At 41.9% G+C, this 18,144-nt stretch overlaps 2 protein-coding genes across 6 annotated transcripts; one reads left to right on the plus strand and one right to left on the minus strand.

The window, feature by feature from the left end:
- The first annotated feature begins 292 nt into the window (after positions 1-292).
- On the plus strand, positions 293-6,264 carry zdhhc23b (zinc finger DHHC-type palmitoyltransferase 23b). 4 transcript variants are annotated; one of them, XM_039790175.1, is made up of 7 exons: positions 293-416; positions 2,350-2,504; positions 2,901-2,960; positions 3,291-3,980; positions 4,462-4,629; positions 5,125-5,394; positions 5,914-6,264. In XM_039790175.1, the coding sequence occupies exons 2-7, from the start codon at positions 2,368-2,370 to the stop codon at positions 5,957-5,959; spliced, it is 1,371 nt and encodes a 456-aa protein (XP_039646109.1). In that variant the 5' UTR covers positions 293-416; positions 2,350-2,367; the 3' UTR covers positions 5,960-6,264. The 4 variants fall into 4 exon arrangements, with proteins under 4 accessions (XP_039646109.1, XP_039646108.1, XP_039646111.1 ...); XM_039790174.1 differs by having other exon boundaries at positions 294-665; XM_039790177.1 differs by lacking the exon at positions 5,125-5,394 and having other exon boundaries at positions 296-665.
- A 161-nt stretch (positions 6,265-6,425) lies between these two features.
- On the minus strand, positions 6,426-18,018 carry ccdc191 (coiled-coil domain containing 191). Of its 2 annotated transcripts, XM_039790172.1 has the most exons (17): positions 17,939-18,014; positions 17,443-17,481; positions 17,084-17,219; positions 16,811-16,963; positions 15,794-15,972; positions 15,429-15,652; positions 14,237-14,381; positions 13,938-14,128; positions 13,468-13,717; positions 12,478-12,917; positions 10,651-10,742; positions 10,229-10,311; positions 10,008-10,109; positions 9,683-9,826; positions 8,298-8,450; positions 7,908-8,062; positions 6,426-6,692 (listed from the first exon to the last, which is right to left on the minus strand). In XM_039790172.1, the coding sequence occupies exons 1-17, from the start codon at positions 18,008-18,010 to the stop codon at positions 6,551-6,553; spliced, it is 2,700 nt and encodes an 899-aa protein (XP_039646106.1). In that variant the 5' UTR covers positions 18,011-18,014; the 3' UTR covers positions 6,426-6,550. The 2 variants fall into 2 exon arrangements, with proteins under 2 accessions (XP_039646106.1, XP_039646107.1); XM_039790173.1 differs by lacking the exon at positions 17,443-17,481 and having other exon boundaries at positions 17,939-18,018.
- Positions 18,019-18,144: the final 126 nt, after the last annotated feature.

Below are 18,144 nucleotides of genomic sequence, written 5' to 3' on the forward strand. Positions count from 1 at the left end.
CAGTTTTACATGCATTTGTGGGATGAGCAGCAGCGCTGAGTATGTGGGTTGCGCCCATGAAAAATTTGCCAAATCTTCTCTACCAATGCCAAACAGCTTATTCTGCCATTGACTCGTTTGGTAGATTGGATGATTGAAGTTTGAAGAAAAAAATTTCACAAACAGGAGCCTGTTTGTGAGGCACTTAGAGTTAAAAAAAAAAAAGCGTTACATGCATGCGTGTATAAAAAGGTTACATGGCTGTCCTGTAAGAACGTACGTGGTAGGCTACCATAGACAGTCTTTGGTGTTCTCTTAATACATCCATGACATAAACGTGTCCTGGGCGGGGAGAGTCCAGCTCGTTTGACGTCAGGAGGGAAACTGTTTAGGGGCAGAGCCACAGGACGTCTCCCTGAACAGCGAACTGAAACCCGGTAACAAGATCACATCGGACACATGAACCCAGACTGGTTTATCACATCCATGGTTTATCACCAGCTGCTGTTATTTTGGACACTTTCTTGACACACTGGGCGTCATGCGTAGACCGTAAAGGCGTCACGCAGCTGTGGAAAAACACCGGATACGACAGCCGAACAGGTGAAAGACTTCCGTTGAGAAGTCGGGCGCCCGGGGTGAACCGTTGACGTCGATATTTACTCGAGGGCAGCGGCATGTAGTAGGTCAGTTGTCATGTATGTTAAGGCTGTGTTTTAGCATTTACTGTGTATCTTTGGCGCCACATTTAAGCCGTGTTTGACGCAGCGGCTTGTTAACCGGTATGATAAGTACAAATGTGGGTCGACAGTAACGCTACTGTTTACTCAGTGCCTGCCTGGTTACAGTGCAAGAAGCCGTCTTGTCAATGTCATTTTTAATCAAGACACAAGTTGCAGAGGCTGTAGACCAGACCAGTTTGTCACGTTGATAGAAGAAATAGCTAGGTTTCCAGTCTTTATGCTAAACTAAGCTAGCAGTCCCATTGCTGTAGCTTCAGGGTAAATGAAAGGGTTCAATCTTCTCATCGAACTCTCAGAAAGTGTCTCAAAATGTCAAACCGTTTCTTTAACATCTTCAGCAGGTTAACTTCATTGACATTTGTTTGTCACCGCTTACTTTCTTGTAAAAAAAATGTAATGTAAAAAATGAAAACAAATTACAAAATCACAATTTCCCAAAGTTCAAGTCGACATCTTCAGATCCCTTATTTAGTTTAACTAACGTTAATTGTTTGAAACCTAAAGGTATTCTGTATACTATCACATAAGCAGCACATTCTCACAATTTATAAGATGAAGTATCTATTATCAAAATTGTTCGTTTAAATCGATTAATCAACTAATCATTTCACCTCTATATGTCTCACCTACAAAGTTCCCAAGTTGTTTTTTTTAAACAATGGCACTCCTTCTATTCCTATAGACAGTTACATGATCCATCCTGCATTAAATTTTTACAATCTTTTTAATATCCTGCAGCAATTGCAAGTAAAACTGTATACCACAGAAAGTTGCTTAGTGTTACAACAGGACATTAAAACACCTGAGCACCACAGTCATGCTATGAATCCTTGCAGCAGTATTAGTTTCTTTTGTCAGGGAGCAGATGTGCTAGTTGGAGCTACCACACACCCACACACTTATTATTCAGTACATGTAGCCTTCTGTCTTCTCTTTAAGCCCTAGAAGTACTCACCTGTTAAGTGTGGTGGCCTTTCCTGAGCCTGATGTCCTTTTTACCATGTTAGTTTGATCAGTGGCTGACTAATAATAAAACACCAGGTCATGCTTTGATTTACTGCTAATCAGAGGCTCATTCAACTGAGCCAGATCCCCGAAGAGACAGGTTTTACTGAGCTGAAGGATTCATCCCACTTAGTGGTTTACTAGTTTTGTTCACTGTGGTAGAGGGGACACTGAAGACCTGCGATTGTTATAAAAGCTTCCATTGCCCCACCTTAGCCCAAATCCAACTGTGCCGTCTAAACAAGCCAGCAGGCTGCGTTGATGGGACCGTTCTGTTCCTGTAAATCATTAAAGCGTGACAGATGTGTGACAGATGTGGGGGTAGGAGGTGGGGTTTGACCCTACGTGGGTAGGGTCAAATAAGCAGGCTTTGCAGTGGTGGGAAAATGTTTGAAACCGCTCCACCAAAGCATGTGCAAATAGCTGGTAAGCTGCTGTGTGCAAATGAAATTTCAGCAAAGTGGGCTTTTAGCGTAGACAGTATAAGAAGGCTTTTAGAGGTATTTACCGGTATTGTCTTACACTTCATGTCTCTTATCTGCCATTTTTTTGTCTCTGAATCCTATTTAATCTAAAACATAAATGTCAGTAACGGTACCAATAAACTTTTATAATACGATAGGCTGTGCGGCTGTCCATCATGAAGAAGCGAGCCTACAAGGTACTGGAGGAAGAGGAGACCTTGTGCTGCTGTGAGTATGTGAACAGACTCGGAGAGCGCAGTCATGTGGTAGCCTGCTGCTGTGACTGTGAGGACCTGGATGATGCCTGTGACAGGTGAGAGACATTAAACTGAAAAACTCTGGGGCGGCAACTTATGATTATTTTTACTTGGGATTTGATCTACTGTATTGGTTATGTCAGAAAACTGATGCCCTTTACAATTTTGCGGAGCCTAAAGTGGCATCTTCAAATTGCTTGCTTCGTCCGGACAACAGCCCAAAACCCATAGATATTTAAATTACAATGATATAAAACCGTGGAAAACAGGAAAGCCTGATATTTGACAAGCTGGAACCAGCAAATGCTTGACATTTTTAGCCCTGCTTGTTCATTGCGATGACAATGTTGGTCTGTAGGTTGGTCAGTAGGATCACCACTTTGATCCAGACTGAAATATCTCAACAACTATTTGATGGATTGCCTTGGAATTCTTTACATTCATGTCCCCAGAAGAAGAACCCTACCTGCTTTGGTGATTCTCAGCACCTTTTCCTCTAGCACCAACAGCAGGTAAAAGTTCTCAAGTGCAGACATTCCTGTTCCCTCAGGATGAATTGTGATCATTTTGGTGATCCCCTGACTTTAGCATGCTAAAGCAGGATAGTTAACTTTATACTTGCTAAACATCTAGCTGTGTAGTCATTGTGCATTTGTTAGCATGCTGACGGTCGCATTTAGTTCAAAGCAGCATTTCGAGTACAACCTCAGAGAGCCGTTATATTGACGTGACCTTGAAGTTAATGGGATGAAGGTTTGCTCATTTGGTGGCTTTACCAGGTAATGAAGAAGTTGTTGATCACCTGAAGTAAACATATTTCACCTCCTTTTTTACTCTTTCAGGTTTATGAAGAGGGAGCCTCAGAAACCTGAATCCCTGTCTCATGTGGCTGAAGTCTTCACAGACCGGATTCGTGTACCCTGGCTATGGGGTGGAGCCCGAAAAGTTGACCTGTCCATCATCCCTCCTCTTATTCTCCTCCCGGTCCTGCTGCACTTAGCTGCTTTCCACTTCCTGCTCGGCATGGCAATTCTGATAGCTCTGCCTGGCCTGGTGCTGTGGTACTACTATTTCACCCACCGCAAGAAAGGACAGACACTCTTCTTCCTCAGCCTGGCACTCTTCTCCCTGGCGTACATGTACTACTTGTTCATCACTAATGTGCTTCCCAGAGGGGATGTTAGCCTGGTCCAGCTAGCGGTGGTAACTGTAGGGGTCATACTTACCCTGGTAGCTCTTGTCCACACCAAGAGAGGACCCGGAATTGTGCGGCCAAACAAAGAGGCCGTCCACAGCACGGTGACGTATTACAGTCCTCAGGCAGACAGAGACCCTGTCATCAACGGGGGGAGGCAAGACGTGACGATGACAGTAGCCAACCGGGTGGGATGGTCGGAGCACGCGGGAGTGGAGCTGAAGGAAAGCAGCCAAAGGAACTGGTGTCCGGTGTGCAGAGTGGTGCGGCCCCCGAGGGCGGGACATTGTCGGATCTGTGGTGTCTGCGTGCTGCGTCTCGACCACCACTGTGTCTGGTGGGTTCCATTAAAATGCCTCTCACTTGGTCTATCATCACTGTTGCTTCCACTTTGTCTCACATCTCAAACACTGAGGTTGTCTCGTTGTCATCTGCTCGTCTTTTTTTATACAAACTATTCAATAAATCGAAAAAAAGTCCTTTTTAATTTTAAAAACAATGCTCTTAAATGTCTTTCTTCCCAGGATACGTAATCAGCTCAAACTGAATGAGTTTGTCCTGTTCACACCTGCTGTGTCTTTATTAACCATATTTGTATGTTGTGTCGAGCCACCATCACACGCTCATATTAATTACAGCTACAAGTGAACAGTTCATTGCTATCATCCACTCCTACACATATATGTGTGGTCCTGCATGTGTGTAGTGTAGTGTAATCCTGGTCTCAGTACGATGTTTTGTCTGCCTGTGTGTGTGTGTGTGTGTGTGTGTGTGTGTGTACTTGTGTGTTTGTGCTCCCTCCGTCGGTGCCTGGGTAGGATAAACAGCTGTGTGGGTCAGGTCAATCACCGCAGCTTCCTGCTTACGCTCGTCCTCTTCCTGTTGACGTCCCTGTACGGGATCAGCCTGGTGCTTCAGAGTGTGTGTCCAAATCAACACCTCCTCACCGCCCTGCTCTACTGCCCGGGGGTCTACGACCAGTACAGGTACTGAGAGCAAAGATCTCCCCCTCTTACTATCTGGGCTGGGTAACTTTAACATTATATTCCCTTAAAGTTACAATTTACCTAATTCTGAAGCCCCATTCTAATGATATAGGTTTAATTGAAAATCAATAGACCAATTCTTTGTTGCTTTCATCCCATTTATTGTTATGTTCCCAGGTTAGAAGCTTTTGGGTCAGTTTGGGTAAAAAAAAAAAATCAGATGTTTATAAATCCTTCATAGAAACTATAAATGTAACGATGAGAAAGAAAAAGAATATATATATCTCTCTCAGGTCTTAATACAAGCAAGTTGAGTGACCCATACATTCACACTAATATTGATAAATATAAATTAATTACAGATTAAAAAGTAGCAAGAACTTGCAGTACAGAAATGCCAAAGATACAGTTAATTTGTAATAATTGCATAATTTACACACTAGAGACCACTGACGAGTATTTTCCATATACCATCTTTGCGTATTGTTGTTTCAGCTCTGCACTTTGCTTCACCTGTGCGTGGTACAGCGGTATCGTGACCTGTGGGCTGCTCCACCTGCTGGTGGTGCAGGTCATCAACGTCAGCTACAACGTAACTGAGCGCGAGGCACGCATAGCCCTGCGAGACAAAACCGCTCGCAGGGCCTACTGGGGACTCGTCGTGGACACCGGCGTCTACTCTCGAGGTTTCCGTGGGAACTGGGCAGAGTTCATGACCATGGGAGAAAAACTGAATCCACCCTTTCCCGTCCCAACAGAACTGGTGTAAGAGACCGTTACCCAACCCTGATTTTAAAACCCTAGACAGCATGGATTCCCAGTAATAAAGTCTGCAGCAGCTTCATGAGTAGTAGCATTAGGTCTGAGTTACATGTGAATGTACAGCACAGCACGGGAGATAACGAAAGGCTTTTAAAACAAAAACCTACAAAATTATAAATTCTGTTCCGTGACAAGTTGATGCTAACATCAGGAAGACATTGTGTTGTGTCAAAGTGGTGTTGCTGTTCTTGTTCATGTCCAGTGGATGGCAGCATGGATCGTTTTCACTCTAACTTCTGCCAGGACCTTTATCGCTGGGTTACTGCAGTTATTGATTTAGACTTTGACACAGCCATAAGTACAAACCCCAGATACATTCGCACGAATGTCACTCACAACTGGAATCTCTATGCAGCTGTATCTAGTCACACTGACCTTATCAATGTCTGCCAAACAAATATCACCGTTTCCTTCACACTGACCGTCTTCCCTGGACTTGTCTTTATGTCTCCTACATTCTAGTGCCTTGCTGGAAGTCGACGTACAAGAAAAATATAAGAATGAGTAATCTGTTCTGGTCCTCCTAGGGACGTTTTTTTCTGAGCACGGCGTCAGTAACAAGATGATGCCTCTGGAGTTGGTCAGTCCTGCACAAAATGTGCAAAACATCTTTTCAAGGATGGTCTGTCTGCACACTCCTCCACAAACACTTATCTGCAGTGTTCTCAAAGGAGGGACCCTGACCTGGATTTGTGAACTGTGTCATGGATATTAAATCACAGATGAAGCAAACCTCCTGGTGTGACATAAAGTGACATAATTAATGTTCTACAGCTCACCACTGCATTAAACATAATAAATGATTGGATAGTATGAATATGAATAGTGACTTTTATTCTCTTAAAATGGTTCAAACTGATTCCTGAATAAATTAAAAGCACATTAATGTCACCTTTTTTGGTATCCAAAAAGGTTGTACGCATCCAGTTGTGTGTTTGTAAGAAATTAAATCTATTTATATTAAATGAATGTGAGAGAGGTGCATGTGTATTCATTTTGTATTTGCATGTGTGTCCTCAACAGAGTTATGGAGATGTTTGTTTGTCGTCAGTGTGGGTGTGCAGTTTGTCTCCTACAGTGTCTTTTTCTCCCAGAGGCTTTACAGTGGATAGGAGCAGAAATCAGGCAGAACCGCAGTCACTCTCCGTCCCAGCTTCTCCCGCTGCTCCTCCCTCACTCTTTCCTTGCGCAGCAGACAGGGAAACTGCCTCCAGGCCAGCAAACATCGTCGCAGCACCCGTCTGAAGTGCAGACAGATGGAGGTACAGATGGGAAAAGCAAGCGAGCAATAAGAAACTGAATTATAGGGACCTCTGGGTTGACAACACCTAATGAGTTTTCACATGATGTTTCTGGGGGATTATTGACAATGGCAGCTGGGCAGCAGGTGGGAATTCGCCTGCGTGCTTTGGTCATTTAGGTGACAACTGAGAAGCTAAAGTTTATTCTCACATTTTGTATCAATGACGGTGAAATCCTAGTTAGACCAGTGCTACAGAATTCATTAATTTTGTCCACAATGGGAAACAAGACCACATAATAATGTTATTAAGCACAATCAAAACCTGAATGTGTTTGCTGATTTAAAATGTATAATTTGTAAAACAATTTAAATGCAAATTAGAAAAGTTACCAAACTGACTTTTTTTCAGCCATGCTAGCAAATTGACTCTTAGGATGGCAATGACAGTCTGTCTGTGCATCACTTTATTTCAGATTGAAATATCTCGAGATCTATGGAGGGGATTGCCATCATATTTGGTTCACATAAGATGAATCTTATGTGATCCCCTGACTTTGCCATCAGCAGGTCAAAGTCTCCAGTGAAATATCATCAAGATCAAGATGAATTGATAAAATTGACATTCATGGTTCCATGGTTATTTTTTTGTTTGTTAATTACCCAGGGCTAGAGACCTTGAAGTTTCTATTTGAACACCACAACAGACTCCATTACTCATAGTTTGAAGAGGCATTTACAGCTAACAGCAGATTTGAGGCACTTCACGGAAGTTAAGGTGATGATGGTGGAGTTTATAATCTAATGCATAGGCAGCTGCAGTGGAAAAGAGCAAAAGCTCTCACATTTCATATTGGTTAATGTTCAACAATGGCTTCTGCTCAAATATGCATGTTCCAGTTGGTAACCTTTATCATATTCCGTAGTGTTTGTTCATGAATTAACTATTTTTATCGCAAGTCAATCTTGAAAGTCTTAACTTTCTTATTAGAATAGGCCTTAAAATGTCTATAACATAAATGTTTATGTTTGATACAAATCAAGGCATTGTTTTTTTCTAGCATACCGTAACCCAACTTCTCTTATATTACATTTAAACTCGTAATTAAACAAGCTGTTGAATTTAATTTGACATCCTGTTAGTTGGTTGTGTCACTGGGGGAGCACACTGCAGCATCCACACACTGAACATATGGGAAAGTCACGGCTTGCAGACCTGTTATTGTGTTCCTGAGCCACCTCCTGACGGTCCCACTCCACCAGCCTCTCCTGGGTCACATGGTCCAGCAGTGCCACCAGAAACCTCCTCAGAGTGCGAGTGCGACAGAAACGCTTGGCTCTCTCCTGTTGAATCATCCGCCAGTCCTTGAGCTGAAATAGACAACATTCACTCAGAGATGGGGGCATTTTAGTGTGAAGTGATGAGGATGGCAAGTAGAAACTGGTCTAAACTTTTAAACTTTTTTTTTTCTTTAAAGAAACCATGATTGATAACAGGTAGAAGAGCTGATTAGGAAAAGGTATTGCTCTAAATCTCCAGCCGAAGATGTGGAGACTGCAATCCTGATTGAGTAACTGTGTTTGTGTGTGTGCGGCGTGTACACACTCTTTTCCAGCAGCTTAAGCTCCTCCGAAGCAGAAAGTGCTGGTGCAGTTGGTCAGCAGAATCTTCCTTCTCAGTAAGAGACTCTCTTGCTGATTGCTGCCAGCCTAGTGTGCATCGCCGCAGGAGGAAGAGATTGTGATGACTCTCAGCCAGCTGGCAGGGATTGAAAAGAAAAACGTTGATGCACGCTGATGAATGCATCCAAACTCAATCATACGTACGTGCCAGGTTGGAACAATGGAGTGCTATCAAATGATGAAGCGCTTGTCTTCGGCTGACTCACATTTAACAAAGAGGGTTTATATATAGCTGTGAAACATGTATGCACAAGAGTTTTTGTGTGATGCTGTGCAAAGAGAGGAACATTTTGAAGATGAAATGATGATACTGTCAAGGTGTCACATGCTTTTGTTTGGATATGTTCCTACTGCCGCGTGTGTGTTATGTTTGCATGTTCAGATCAAGAGTTTAAGAGTGTTATTGGTTGGTGGGTATATATGTGTTTCATAACTTAGGTCTTTTAAGCTGCTGAGTGAGTATATTTAACACAGCAGTCTGCTCATTGCGCAGTGCGTCTATTGAATGTGTTAAAGTAGGTTGCCTGTGGATACACAGCATGTGATTTGTGATATTTTGTCATAATAACTAACTTTCTATAGCACTTCTGAAAATCAAAGTTCTTCACAATAAGGGAAAATACAGCACCAATGGACAGATATTATAAAAATGGAACAAAAAAAATCATCCGTTTAATGATAGAATAAATAAATGAATACATACTGTAAATCAGCCAAAAGCCAAATATTGTGCTTATTATGGCCTTTTTAGAAGTTATTTATACTACTAAATTTTTAAGAAGTTATTTATACTATTGGTTAAAAAAAGTGTGTTATGAACATGTCTGAGCTTCAGTTAAGGGGACTGACAAAGAAAAACGTGTATAATCCTCTTAGAATTGCTCAAATGTAAGACCGGTTAGTCGTTATAATCAGATGGAAAACGATAAACAAGCTTTTTAGTATGAGAAAATTAGGAAGCATTATGTCCATCAGAGATTTGAATTATAAAAAGCCTTTCATTGCACACATTGCCTTTAAGCGACTGCCTCCAAGTCAGATAGCAGACGCACATGCAGCACTCCATGCAAACAAGTCTTTAACTTTTTTATTATTCAAATCCATGGCGTGGACTTGGATTTACCCTTGTAGGTCAAAATCTCCTTCTACTTATTCAAGTTGGATTTTGAAAATCAAAAAACCAAACAAACAAACAAACCCTCCTGGGTTCTTAAAATGTTGAGTTAGAGGACTGAGGGCAGTTGAATATGGCTGATAATACTCTACTGCTGTACCTGTCGACTGAAATAGACAAGCCCAGTGATTCACCTGTATGTTGGCTTGTCTGAGCTGAATGAGGCGTTTCCATGGCGCCAGGCCTCGCCGTAGCAGCAACTTTCTGTGGTAGTGTTGGTGGGCCAGCTTCAGGAGCTCCTGTTGCCTTTTCAGTTGCCTCTGTTTTTCCTCTTCCCTCTGCACACACACACACACACACACACACACACACACACACACACACACACACACACACACACACACACACACACACACACAGAAAGAAAGAAAGAAGTGACATTATACATGTCGCTCAGTGTTACCGCTTTCTGTATTTTGACTGATGTTTTTGGGAACATCCATAAAATAGGAATCTCACCTCTCTTTCCTGCCTTTTCTCCTCCCTCTTCTTTTCGTCTGCTTTGCGTTTCTCCTCCTCCTCCTCTCTCTGTCTCTGCTCCTCAGCAGCTTTCATCTCAGCCTGAAGAGTTTAATTAAATTTGCTTGTTTTAAATAAAATATTGTTTCAGACAATTACAACTTGCTACTCACCCTACAAAACAGTTTTGAGGTCAAGAAAACAACTTATCAGTCTCTTACCAGTTTTTCCTCTTCCTTCTTTTTCTTTAGTCCCTTAATCTCCTTCCTTCGCTCTGCACGTTGACGTGAACGGGCCTCCATGGCTTCAAAGGGAGGGAGACGGGTGAGTTGAGCACAAGGTATTCCTCTGGTACAACAGAGTCTCAGAAGTGGATATGTTGATGTTTATGTATGTATGCTTCAGCCTTCATATTCTGAACATGTAACTGGAAGGAAAAAATTAGTGCTACTGTTGTCAGACTAAAGATCTATAGGCTTTTATTACGCAATTGTTTTGTCTCCATATGCGTGAGAGAGCTACAGCATTCTATGTTTGGAAGATGATATGTACCTGCTGTGTGTTTATAATATATGTATATGTGAGTTTGTGTATTTTGTCCTCTGCTTTTAAGCTCTCAGAGTGAAGGACCTTGTGGACTGACCCGTGATGATTGGATGGTGGCGTGTCTGTCGTGTGATAGCTTCCCTTGGAGGTGCACAGAGACTGTCAGGTTCTCCGGTAACTCTTGGTGCCCTTCAACAATCACAGCGAGAAGCACAGAAACACAGCTCCGTCATTATAAATTTCTCTGCATATTCACATCTTGCTGATCCTTACCGGGCAAACTTTATTCAGATAGGTATCGAACCAATCAAACTCAACCGACATGCGTCAGACATCCATAAATTAATTTTAGTGGGAAGTGAAGGGCAGAGCGTTTTGCTTTTAGTCATGAAAACTATATGTTCAAGGTTGTTTAGACTTCTGGGAAAGCATCTGTAATGACATGAATATCTTCTTCTTTTTTTAAGATTATTTTTTGGGCTTTTCCACCTTTAATTGACAGCACAGCTAGGTGAGAAAGGGGAGAGAGAGGGGGAAGACATGCAGGAAATCGTCACAGGTCGGATTCGAACCCTAGACCTCGAGGAATAAACCTCTAGGTATATGTGCGCCTGCTCTACCCACTGATCCAACCCGGCCACATCACATAAATATCTAATTATAAGACTTATTAATGTACAAAATATTGGCTTTTGCACAATCTCCTGCTCTGTTCTCTAAGCTTTAAAATCATTATGTATCTGACTGTATATACTCCTACATGACTTGTATTTAAAAAGAAAAGCTATTAACGGATGACTTTCACCCCAATTTACTGTACCTTGGTGTAGCTCCTGAAAACAATAAGTGCCTGTACTATTCTAGACATTTGAGATTTTTCTGTAAAAGCCAATGTTTACCCACTGGGGTGTACACAGACAATGTCCTGCCAATATTAGTCTGCACTGTAGAAAGAGAAGTGAGCTAAGCTAAGTTATTTTTCATCATCTAAAGACAATTTTAGAGCTAACAGCACGTTTGGGATGTGTATAAATGGAGAAAGTCCAGGGGGTTGAAATGAGAGGCCAGGCTAAGAATATATACACATCGTCCACTGTAGTTGTACCCAAAATGTCCATATTCCTAATCTATTTTTTTTACCTTTTTAGTATCACATTATTGGGCCTTTTTTATACTATTTTTACTATTTGAGCCTGTAATTCATTATTTTAGGGGAACAGTAAACAAGGTGCAAATGGCCAAAGTGTCACTATGACTTTCAATCTACACCAAGACCCACTGGACCAACATTTTGAAGTTTGACTAATATAGCCTACACTGAATGGTGATAGCTCCCTGACTAACTAACTTAACAATGCTATTGTTGCTGAAATTAGTTTTACAAGTCACCCTTATTAAAAAGTTAATGAGTTGTAATATTGGCTTTATTAACAGTTAAAAAATAATTTACTTATGCCTTATAAATCAGTTACCATTACTGAGGACAACATTTGGGTTGCCAGGTTGTAAACAATCTATCCTTCTCCAGTATGTAGACCACCATAAAAGTGCAGCAGGATATCTGGACATCCTTTAATTAAGTATTTATTCACATTTATAACTGCAGACTTGATTGATTACTATGCAAACCCTTGATCAATCACGCATTAACATGTATAACTGCAGAATTGTTGGTTTCTCACCCTTAATGAATGACTTATGGACATTTACACATGCTGCCTGAATGGCTTATTAGAAGGTGAGAAGCACACAAACTGGTAACCCAAATGTTGTTCTTATTAGTTGCTTACAACTGACCAATAAAGCAGTGGTAAAAGGTTTATCAATAAAGCCATTAGTTACAGCTTATAAAGGGTTTATAAAGGGTGATGTATGAGAGAGTGGTGAATATGATACACACACATCTGGAGTTTTTGTGCCTTACATTGTGCAGTGGGCCTTCCTCTGCTCTGTGTGGTCAAAGTTGAGGCTCTTTGGTCTCAAGCCTCCAATTATTGATTGCTGCTTGAGCTGTGTGGTTTTCTCCATTTCCAGCTCTGACCCCGCCACGCTCTGCTCCTCCTTCAGCCGTACAATCTGCTCTTGCTGCTCCTTCAAAAGCTTCCTCTGCTGTGTGATGATCTGCTGCTGGGCGGCGTGTCTGTTCTCAAACTTGCTGCCCGGCGGCACTGTGCTTTTTGAACAGGTAAAACCGCCGCCCTCACATCTCTGCTGTGCCCCTTGGAGCTCAGCAGCAGTCGGTGCTGCATGCTGTCGGGTCACCTGCCATGGCTGAGTGGGCTGGGCCACAGCACCCACAGGAGTCTTATTCTGATGTACTGCAGAGGCATTGGGGGCTGAAGTGCTTGACCTGTGGTGCTCTCCCTACAGAGATGAAAACAGAGCAGATATGAAGATTGCAATAGGCTATATATGAAAGAAATTCCCCCCTTAGGTCTATGAAAAACTTAAGGGAGATAATATAGATACAGTATTTCAGTCCAATTTAATCTTCACTGAGCTCCGGAAACCCTGATATATACGCAACAGGAGCCTGATTGCAAGTATGTCCTCTTTATTGACCCCTCCAGCAACTCCAACTTTATCTCCTGTTCCGTTTCTACTGTCCCTCGAGCTCTGTTCCACTATCCTACACCACTTATTTCTCTCTAGTATTCTTTCCATCTGCTCTATACATTCCCGTCCCCTATATATTAACACCACTCTTTTCTTGCTCTCACTCTCCAGAGTTGTGAATATTTCAGCAGGAAAAGTTTTTCTTCCTGGTTGACTTACTGAGAAAGGTTCAGGTCATCCCAGGCAATAAGAAGATTTGGAAAACAATCCAAGGAGCATCAACAAAGATGTTTACCTATTACATTTTACACTTTGCATTGTTGCTAATGATATGAGGATTTGTGAGTGCACTTCTCACCTTTTTCGTTGTCTCTGGTTGGTTAGATGCCTCAGGTTGCGCCATAATTGGCTGATAAATTGGGGTTTCTGTGGCCTTGAGTTTGCCTGTTGATGCAGCATTGATTAAGGCAGCCATCTTGCGCCGGGTCTCCTGCTGCTGGGCTAAAAGCTCTCGTTGTTCCTTCTCCATCCGACACCATAGCTGCCACTCATTCAGACATCGCCGAAGCAATCGCCTTCGGTCACTCTCCACAGCCAGCTGACATCGCCTGGAGGAGGGAACAGGTGTGATTGTAGTTTTACCCCTCAGTTATTGCTTGATTGGGGTAACAGAAATGATGGAGGGTGTCTTCTAGAAATACTGCCATCATTAATAATTCATTTTGAATATAGGTTGTAATTTACATTGTATAATTTGTGGTAAATGGCAGGCTTTATACAATGATGGGTTATCAGGACCTTTTAACGTAATTCCTTTGAGGTTCTTGCCTGTTTTCAGCTCGTAGATCCTCCTCTGTTCTTGCCACCTCTCGCTGCTGTTGTTCTGCCCAGACCACTGCCCGCCACGCTCGCCAGGCTCTCAGCTGCCGCTTCCAGTCACAGAGGGCCATGGCTTTACCTAAGCGTAGCCTTCTGGCCAACACCACTGAATACCATTTAGAGAAATGCCTCTGCAGACACTAAAACATGCAAAACATGTACAAACATGCATGCCCACAAGTTAGAGAACTTACATTGATACATTTGCTGTACCAACCTGCAAGTATAGGTACAGTACAGGAACCAACCTTGAGATTACCCATGAGAACCATGGTTTGAATTTTCTGTTCTTTATAAAGTTTCTCTGTGTCCTGCGGTTGCTGTTTTGTGGGAAGTGGATGAGCTGACTGGAGGCTTCTGGCTGCCCTTTGCCCTTCCACTCTCTCCCTTTCCCTGTGGAATAACCATACATACACTTCTTAGTCTACCAGGGGCCCATAAAGAATAGCAGTCATCTCTAAAAGTTGCAGTAAATAAGTCTTTTTTTGGGTGTGTATTAACACACATACTAAACATGAATATGTGGTCTTTCATAATTGTACACCGTATCTCCTGGAACTGACCCAATTGGTTATTTTTCTCTTGCCAATCTCTGTTACATTTTTCATTAGATTTTCAGAATTTAAATTAAGTAGAAATACCTTAATGACAAAACTAATGCCCTGTAATACAATCGTAAAACATTTTAGCTATGCTAGCAGTATGGCTCTATAAATGGCAATGACGGCTGATTCGGTCCACCACTTTGGTCCAGACAGAAATATGTGTACAGGTTTTGGATGGACTGCCATTAAGTTTTGTACAGACATTCATGATCCCCAGATGATGAATCCTCTGACTTTTCCTCTAGTGCCACAAGTTGACAATTGTGGTTCTGAGTGAAATGTCTCCACAACTATTTTTAACAACTTTTCATCTAGCACCATCATTAGGTTGAATTTCTAATTTATCCAATACTTTGGTCTACAAATACAATTACATTCTCATCAGCCTCAGATGATGGTGAACATGGGAAACATTATACCTCCTAAACATCACCATGTTAGCATTGTCATGTTTGCATTTAGTTCAAACCACCGCTGTACAAGTATATCTGAAGGTCTGTTTTTTATTTCCGCATGGTGACAGCCATTGATCGCTTTTAACAAAGGATGTTTTACCTTGGCTGGTACACACTTTGTAAGAGATGACACAGCAGTCTCACCGTGCTGGACATGAGCTTGTGTCCAATGCCCTTCACAGGGACACTTCTGCAATACTCGTTTGAGTCAGGGAGCTGGCTTACTTCTCAATAGGTTACCATTAATCCATTCAATCCACTATAGGAAGGTGGAAGAGGCAAGCTCACGTATGATGCAATCAGACAGGAGACTGGGGGTTATTTCAGATTTGGGCGATAAGCACTTCAGCACAGGTCGGTGGTTGCCGTGGATACCATACCTCTGTCGAACCAGCTGTTCCAGGCCTCTCCTCTCCTCCATCTGGCGTCGCAGTCTCACCATCTCCTGCTGCACCATCTCCTCCTGTCTGCGTCCCTGCTGCTTCTTCCTTGTGTCCTCCACTCGCTCCCTCCTCTTTGCCTCCTCTATGGCACCCCGCCGGGCCTCCCTCTCTCTCTGTTGCCTCTGCCTTTCAGCCTCCTGCCGTGCCCTGTTCTCTCGCACCTTCAGTGGCAATCAGTAGCAATTACTTTAAGTGAGAACACGACATGGGTGCCCATCATTCTACTCACGGTGAAAGTTTCCCAACCCACAGCATTCACACCTCTTATCTCGAGAAAACTGAGATTCACATTGGTCACATACCTGCAGGTGTCGTGCTTCCATGGTGACAGTCGGATCTCTGAACTTCTTCCTTGTTTGTCCAACATCCAGCGCCAGCTCCTCCATCATTCCAGAGTCCAAGACCTCTTGCTCCATCAGGTCCTGTAGGAAGCTGTTAACGGCACTGTGCTCTTCCTCCTCGGCCAGGCAGTTGTACAGATCTTTGCACGAGTGAAAAAGAAATATTATAACTGAGGAGTTTTTAAAAGGACTGTACCAGTGATTTTATGTTTTATACCATTAACATTTGTACTGTAAATTACTGCTGACAGATTTGCAAAGCATAAGTTTTCAGATTGATTTGTTGCCCTTTCAGTTCATTTCCCCATGATGTGAAAATCAACGCGCTGAGACTCAAAACACTTGCTTGAGATAATCTTTTACAGAAAGCATTTAGACATACACACATATTATATAGGTTCTCTATTGTTTAACTCTATTGTAGTGCAGTTAATAGTATTGTTTTCAAAACTCAAGGAAACTCCTACATCTAAGATGTGGAAGTCACTTGTTGTAAACCACTGCATTCACAAGTTATGTTGTAGGAATGTGAAACCGAAAATACCAAAAGACAGGACATTGTGAAAGGAAATTGAAATTTGGTAGCCTCTTTGGCAGTTTGGCATTTAACTCTGAAGTCTTACAATTCTGACCTTGAATGCACAAACAATGAAGAAAACAACAGAAGACAAATACACTATGATAACTTAACTTTGACAAAAAAAAAGAAAGTTTATAAAATGCTCACGGTGATCAATTTCTAAACTCAAGCAAATTCAACATCTCTGCAGTGAAATAAATTCAAATTCAAATCAGTGAGCTGGAGTTAAGATTACATGATAATGACAACATCTTCCTTTGTGGTGAACTAGTCCTTTAAAGGTGTTCTGCTCCAAACTTTGACATATTTAACTACAAACCCTAGCTTTAACTGGTCTTGATTAATTCAAATAAAAAGGTTAGTTGGATAGGTTACATAGTTCTTGTCATGCTTTGTACCATCAAAGTTGCAGTAGTTAAGGGCAGCAGGCTGAGCACTAGCCAGTGCAGCAGAGCTTCTCCTCTCACTGGAGCACATCAGGTCATCTTCCTCCTCTGTCTCTAGTTCCAGTCGCAACTTACTGCTCAGCCAATCACCAAGAAGAGCCTGAGCTGCAACAAGCAATCACCCAAATATCATTGTTCAGTCTGCTGCTGCTGCACAGGATCAACTCTGTTATATAGGTGACATTTCTCTAGAGACCTCTATTATTTTTTTATAGGCTGACCTACCTTCACTGTAAGCATCATCATGATCTCTTATCTGCTCAGTGCTTTGCAATGGTACAGCTAGGCCGTTGATTCCTAAATGAGGTTTCTTGTGGGGGAAGACTTCCGATACAGCAAACTCGGAAGCCACCTCCACGCGCTAAAGACAAAAAAATGGAAAAAACTATTGATTGTTTTCATTATCAATTAATGTGATGATTATTCAATTACTTGGTTAGTGCCCATCAGTGAAAGGTGTCATCTTCAAATAGCTTGTTTTTCCCACTAACAATCCAAAACCCAAAAGAATACATGCAATGATTCAAAACTGCATCATGAAAATACACATGCACACAGCTGCAGCTGCAAATAAGTTCTTTCACCTTCCTCCACTGATCGATGTCACAATTCTTCACATGCATCTGTTATTGGAAGAAAAAATTAAAATAATTTCAAGTGTAAGCTGATAGTGTTTTGCAAAAGAGATCACAGGGCCCATGAAAATGCCCAGCCAAGCTCACAGACACAGACACCTTGAGCTGTGGGCTCAGCAGACATGCCTGATGTCTGCTGATTATTTCACAGGTCTGTCTCATCTGACAGGAGACATATGAGACTGCAGGCATATGAGAATCTAAGAAAGGTCATCTGTATGACATTTCTAAGCCATCCTCTGACATGAGCCATCCTTCATCCGTAGTAATAACATTGATGCTGTGCTTCTTCTTCATTCATAAATCCAATAGGACCCTTTTGTACAATTATGTTATATCTCTAGGGGATTTGATAATCCTGGGGAAAGGTCTAAAAAGTGAAAATAGTTGGAAAATATATTTTATGTAAGATAATTAAGCATAATTTTACGAAGACAAAACTTACCTTATCTGCAGTTTTACTCTTGCCGAGCCTCCTCCACCTAAACAGGTGAGGATTGTGACCTGGGAATGTCATAATCTGTTTAGTTATAGACCGCTGCTACTATAATATATGCGTAAAAATAATTACTCTTCTACCAACAGCCACAAAAGCCAACTATTTTACTATTTCAACAAAAAGTGTTCAGAAGTCGGCTCAAAGAACCCTCG

Source organism: Perca fluviatilis, chromosome 22, assembly GCF_010015445.1.
Source record: "Perca fluviatilis chromosome 22, GENO_Pfluv_1.0, whole genome shotgun sequence".
In the NCBI taxonomy this organism is placed as follows: Eukaryota; Metazoa; Chordata; class Actinopteri; order Perciformes; family Percidae; genus Perca; species Perca fluviatilis.

Bases quoted from the DNA above. Each gene is read 5' to 3' on its own strand.
- zdhhc23b (XM_039790175.1), top strand. From the start codon at position 2,368: ATGAAGAAGCGAGCCTACAAGGTACTGGAGGAAGAGGAGACCTTGTGC. The intron at 2,505-2,900 runs GTGAGAGACATT...TCATGTCCCCAG, and splicing joins CTGGATGATGCCTGTGACAG to AAGAAGAACCCTACCTGCTT. The intron at 3,981-4,461 runs GTGGGTTCCATT...GTGCCTGGGTAG, and splicing joins CTCGACCACCACTGTGTCTG to GATAAACAGCTGTGTGGGTC.
- ccdc191 (XM_039790172.1), bottom strand. From the start codon at position 18,010: ATGACATTCCCAGGTCACAATCCTCACCTGTTTAGGTGGAGGAGGCTC. The intron at 15,653-15,793 runs GTATGTGACCAA...TTGCCACTGAAG, and splicing joins TGGAAGCACGACACCTGCAG to GTGCGAGAGAACAGGGCACG. The intron at 13,718-13,937 runs GCAAGAACCTCA...TCCCTCCTCCAG, and splicing joins GATCTACGAGCTGAAAACAG to GCGATGTCAGCTGGCTGTGG.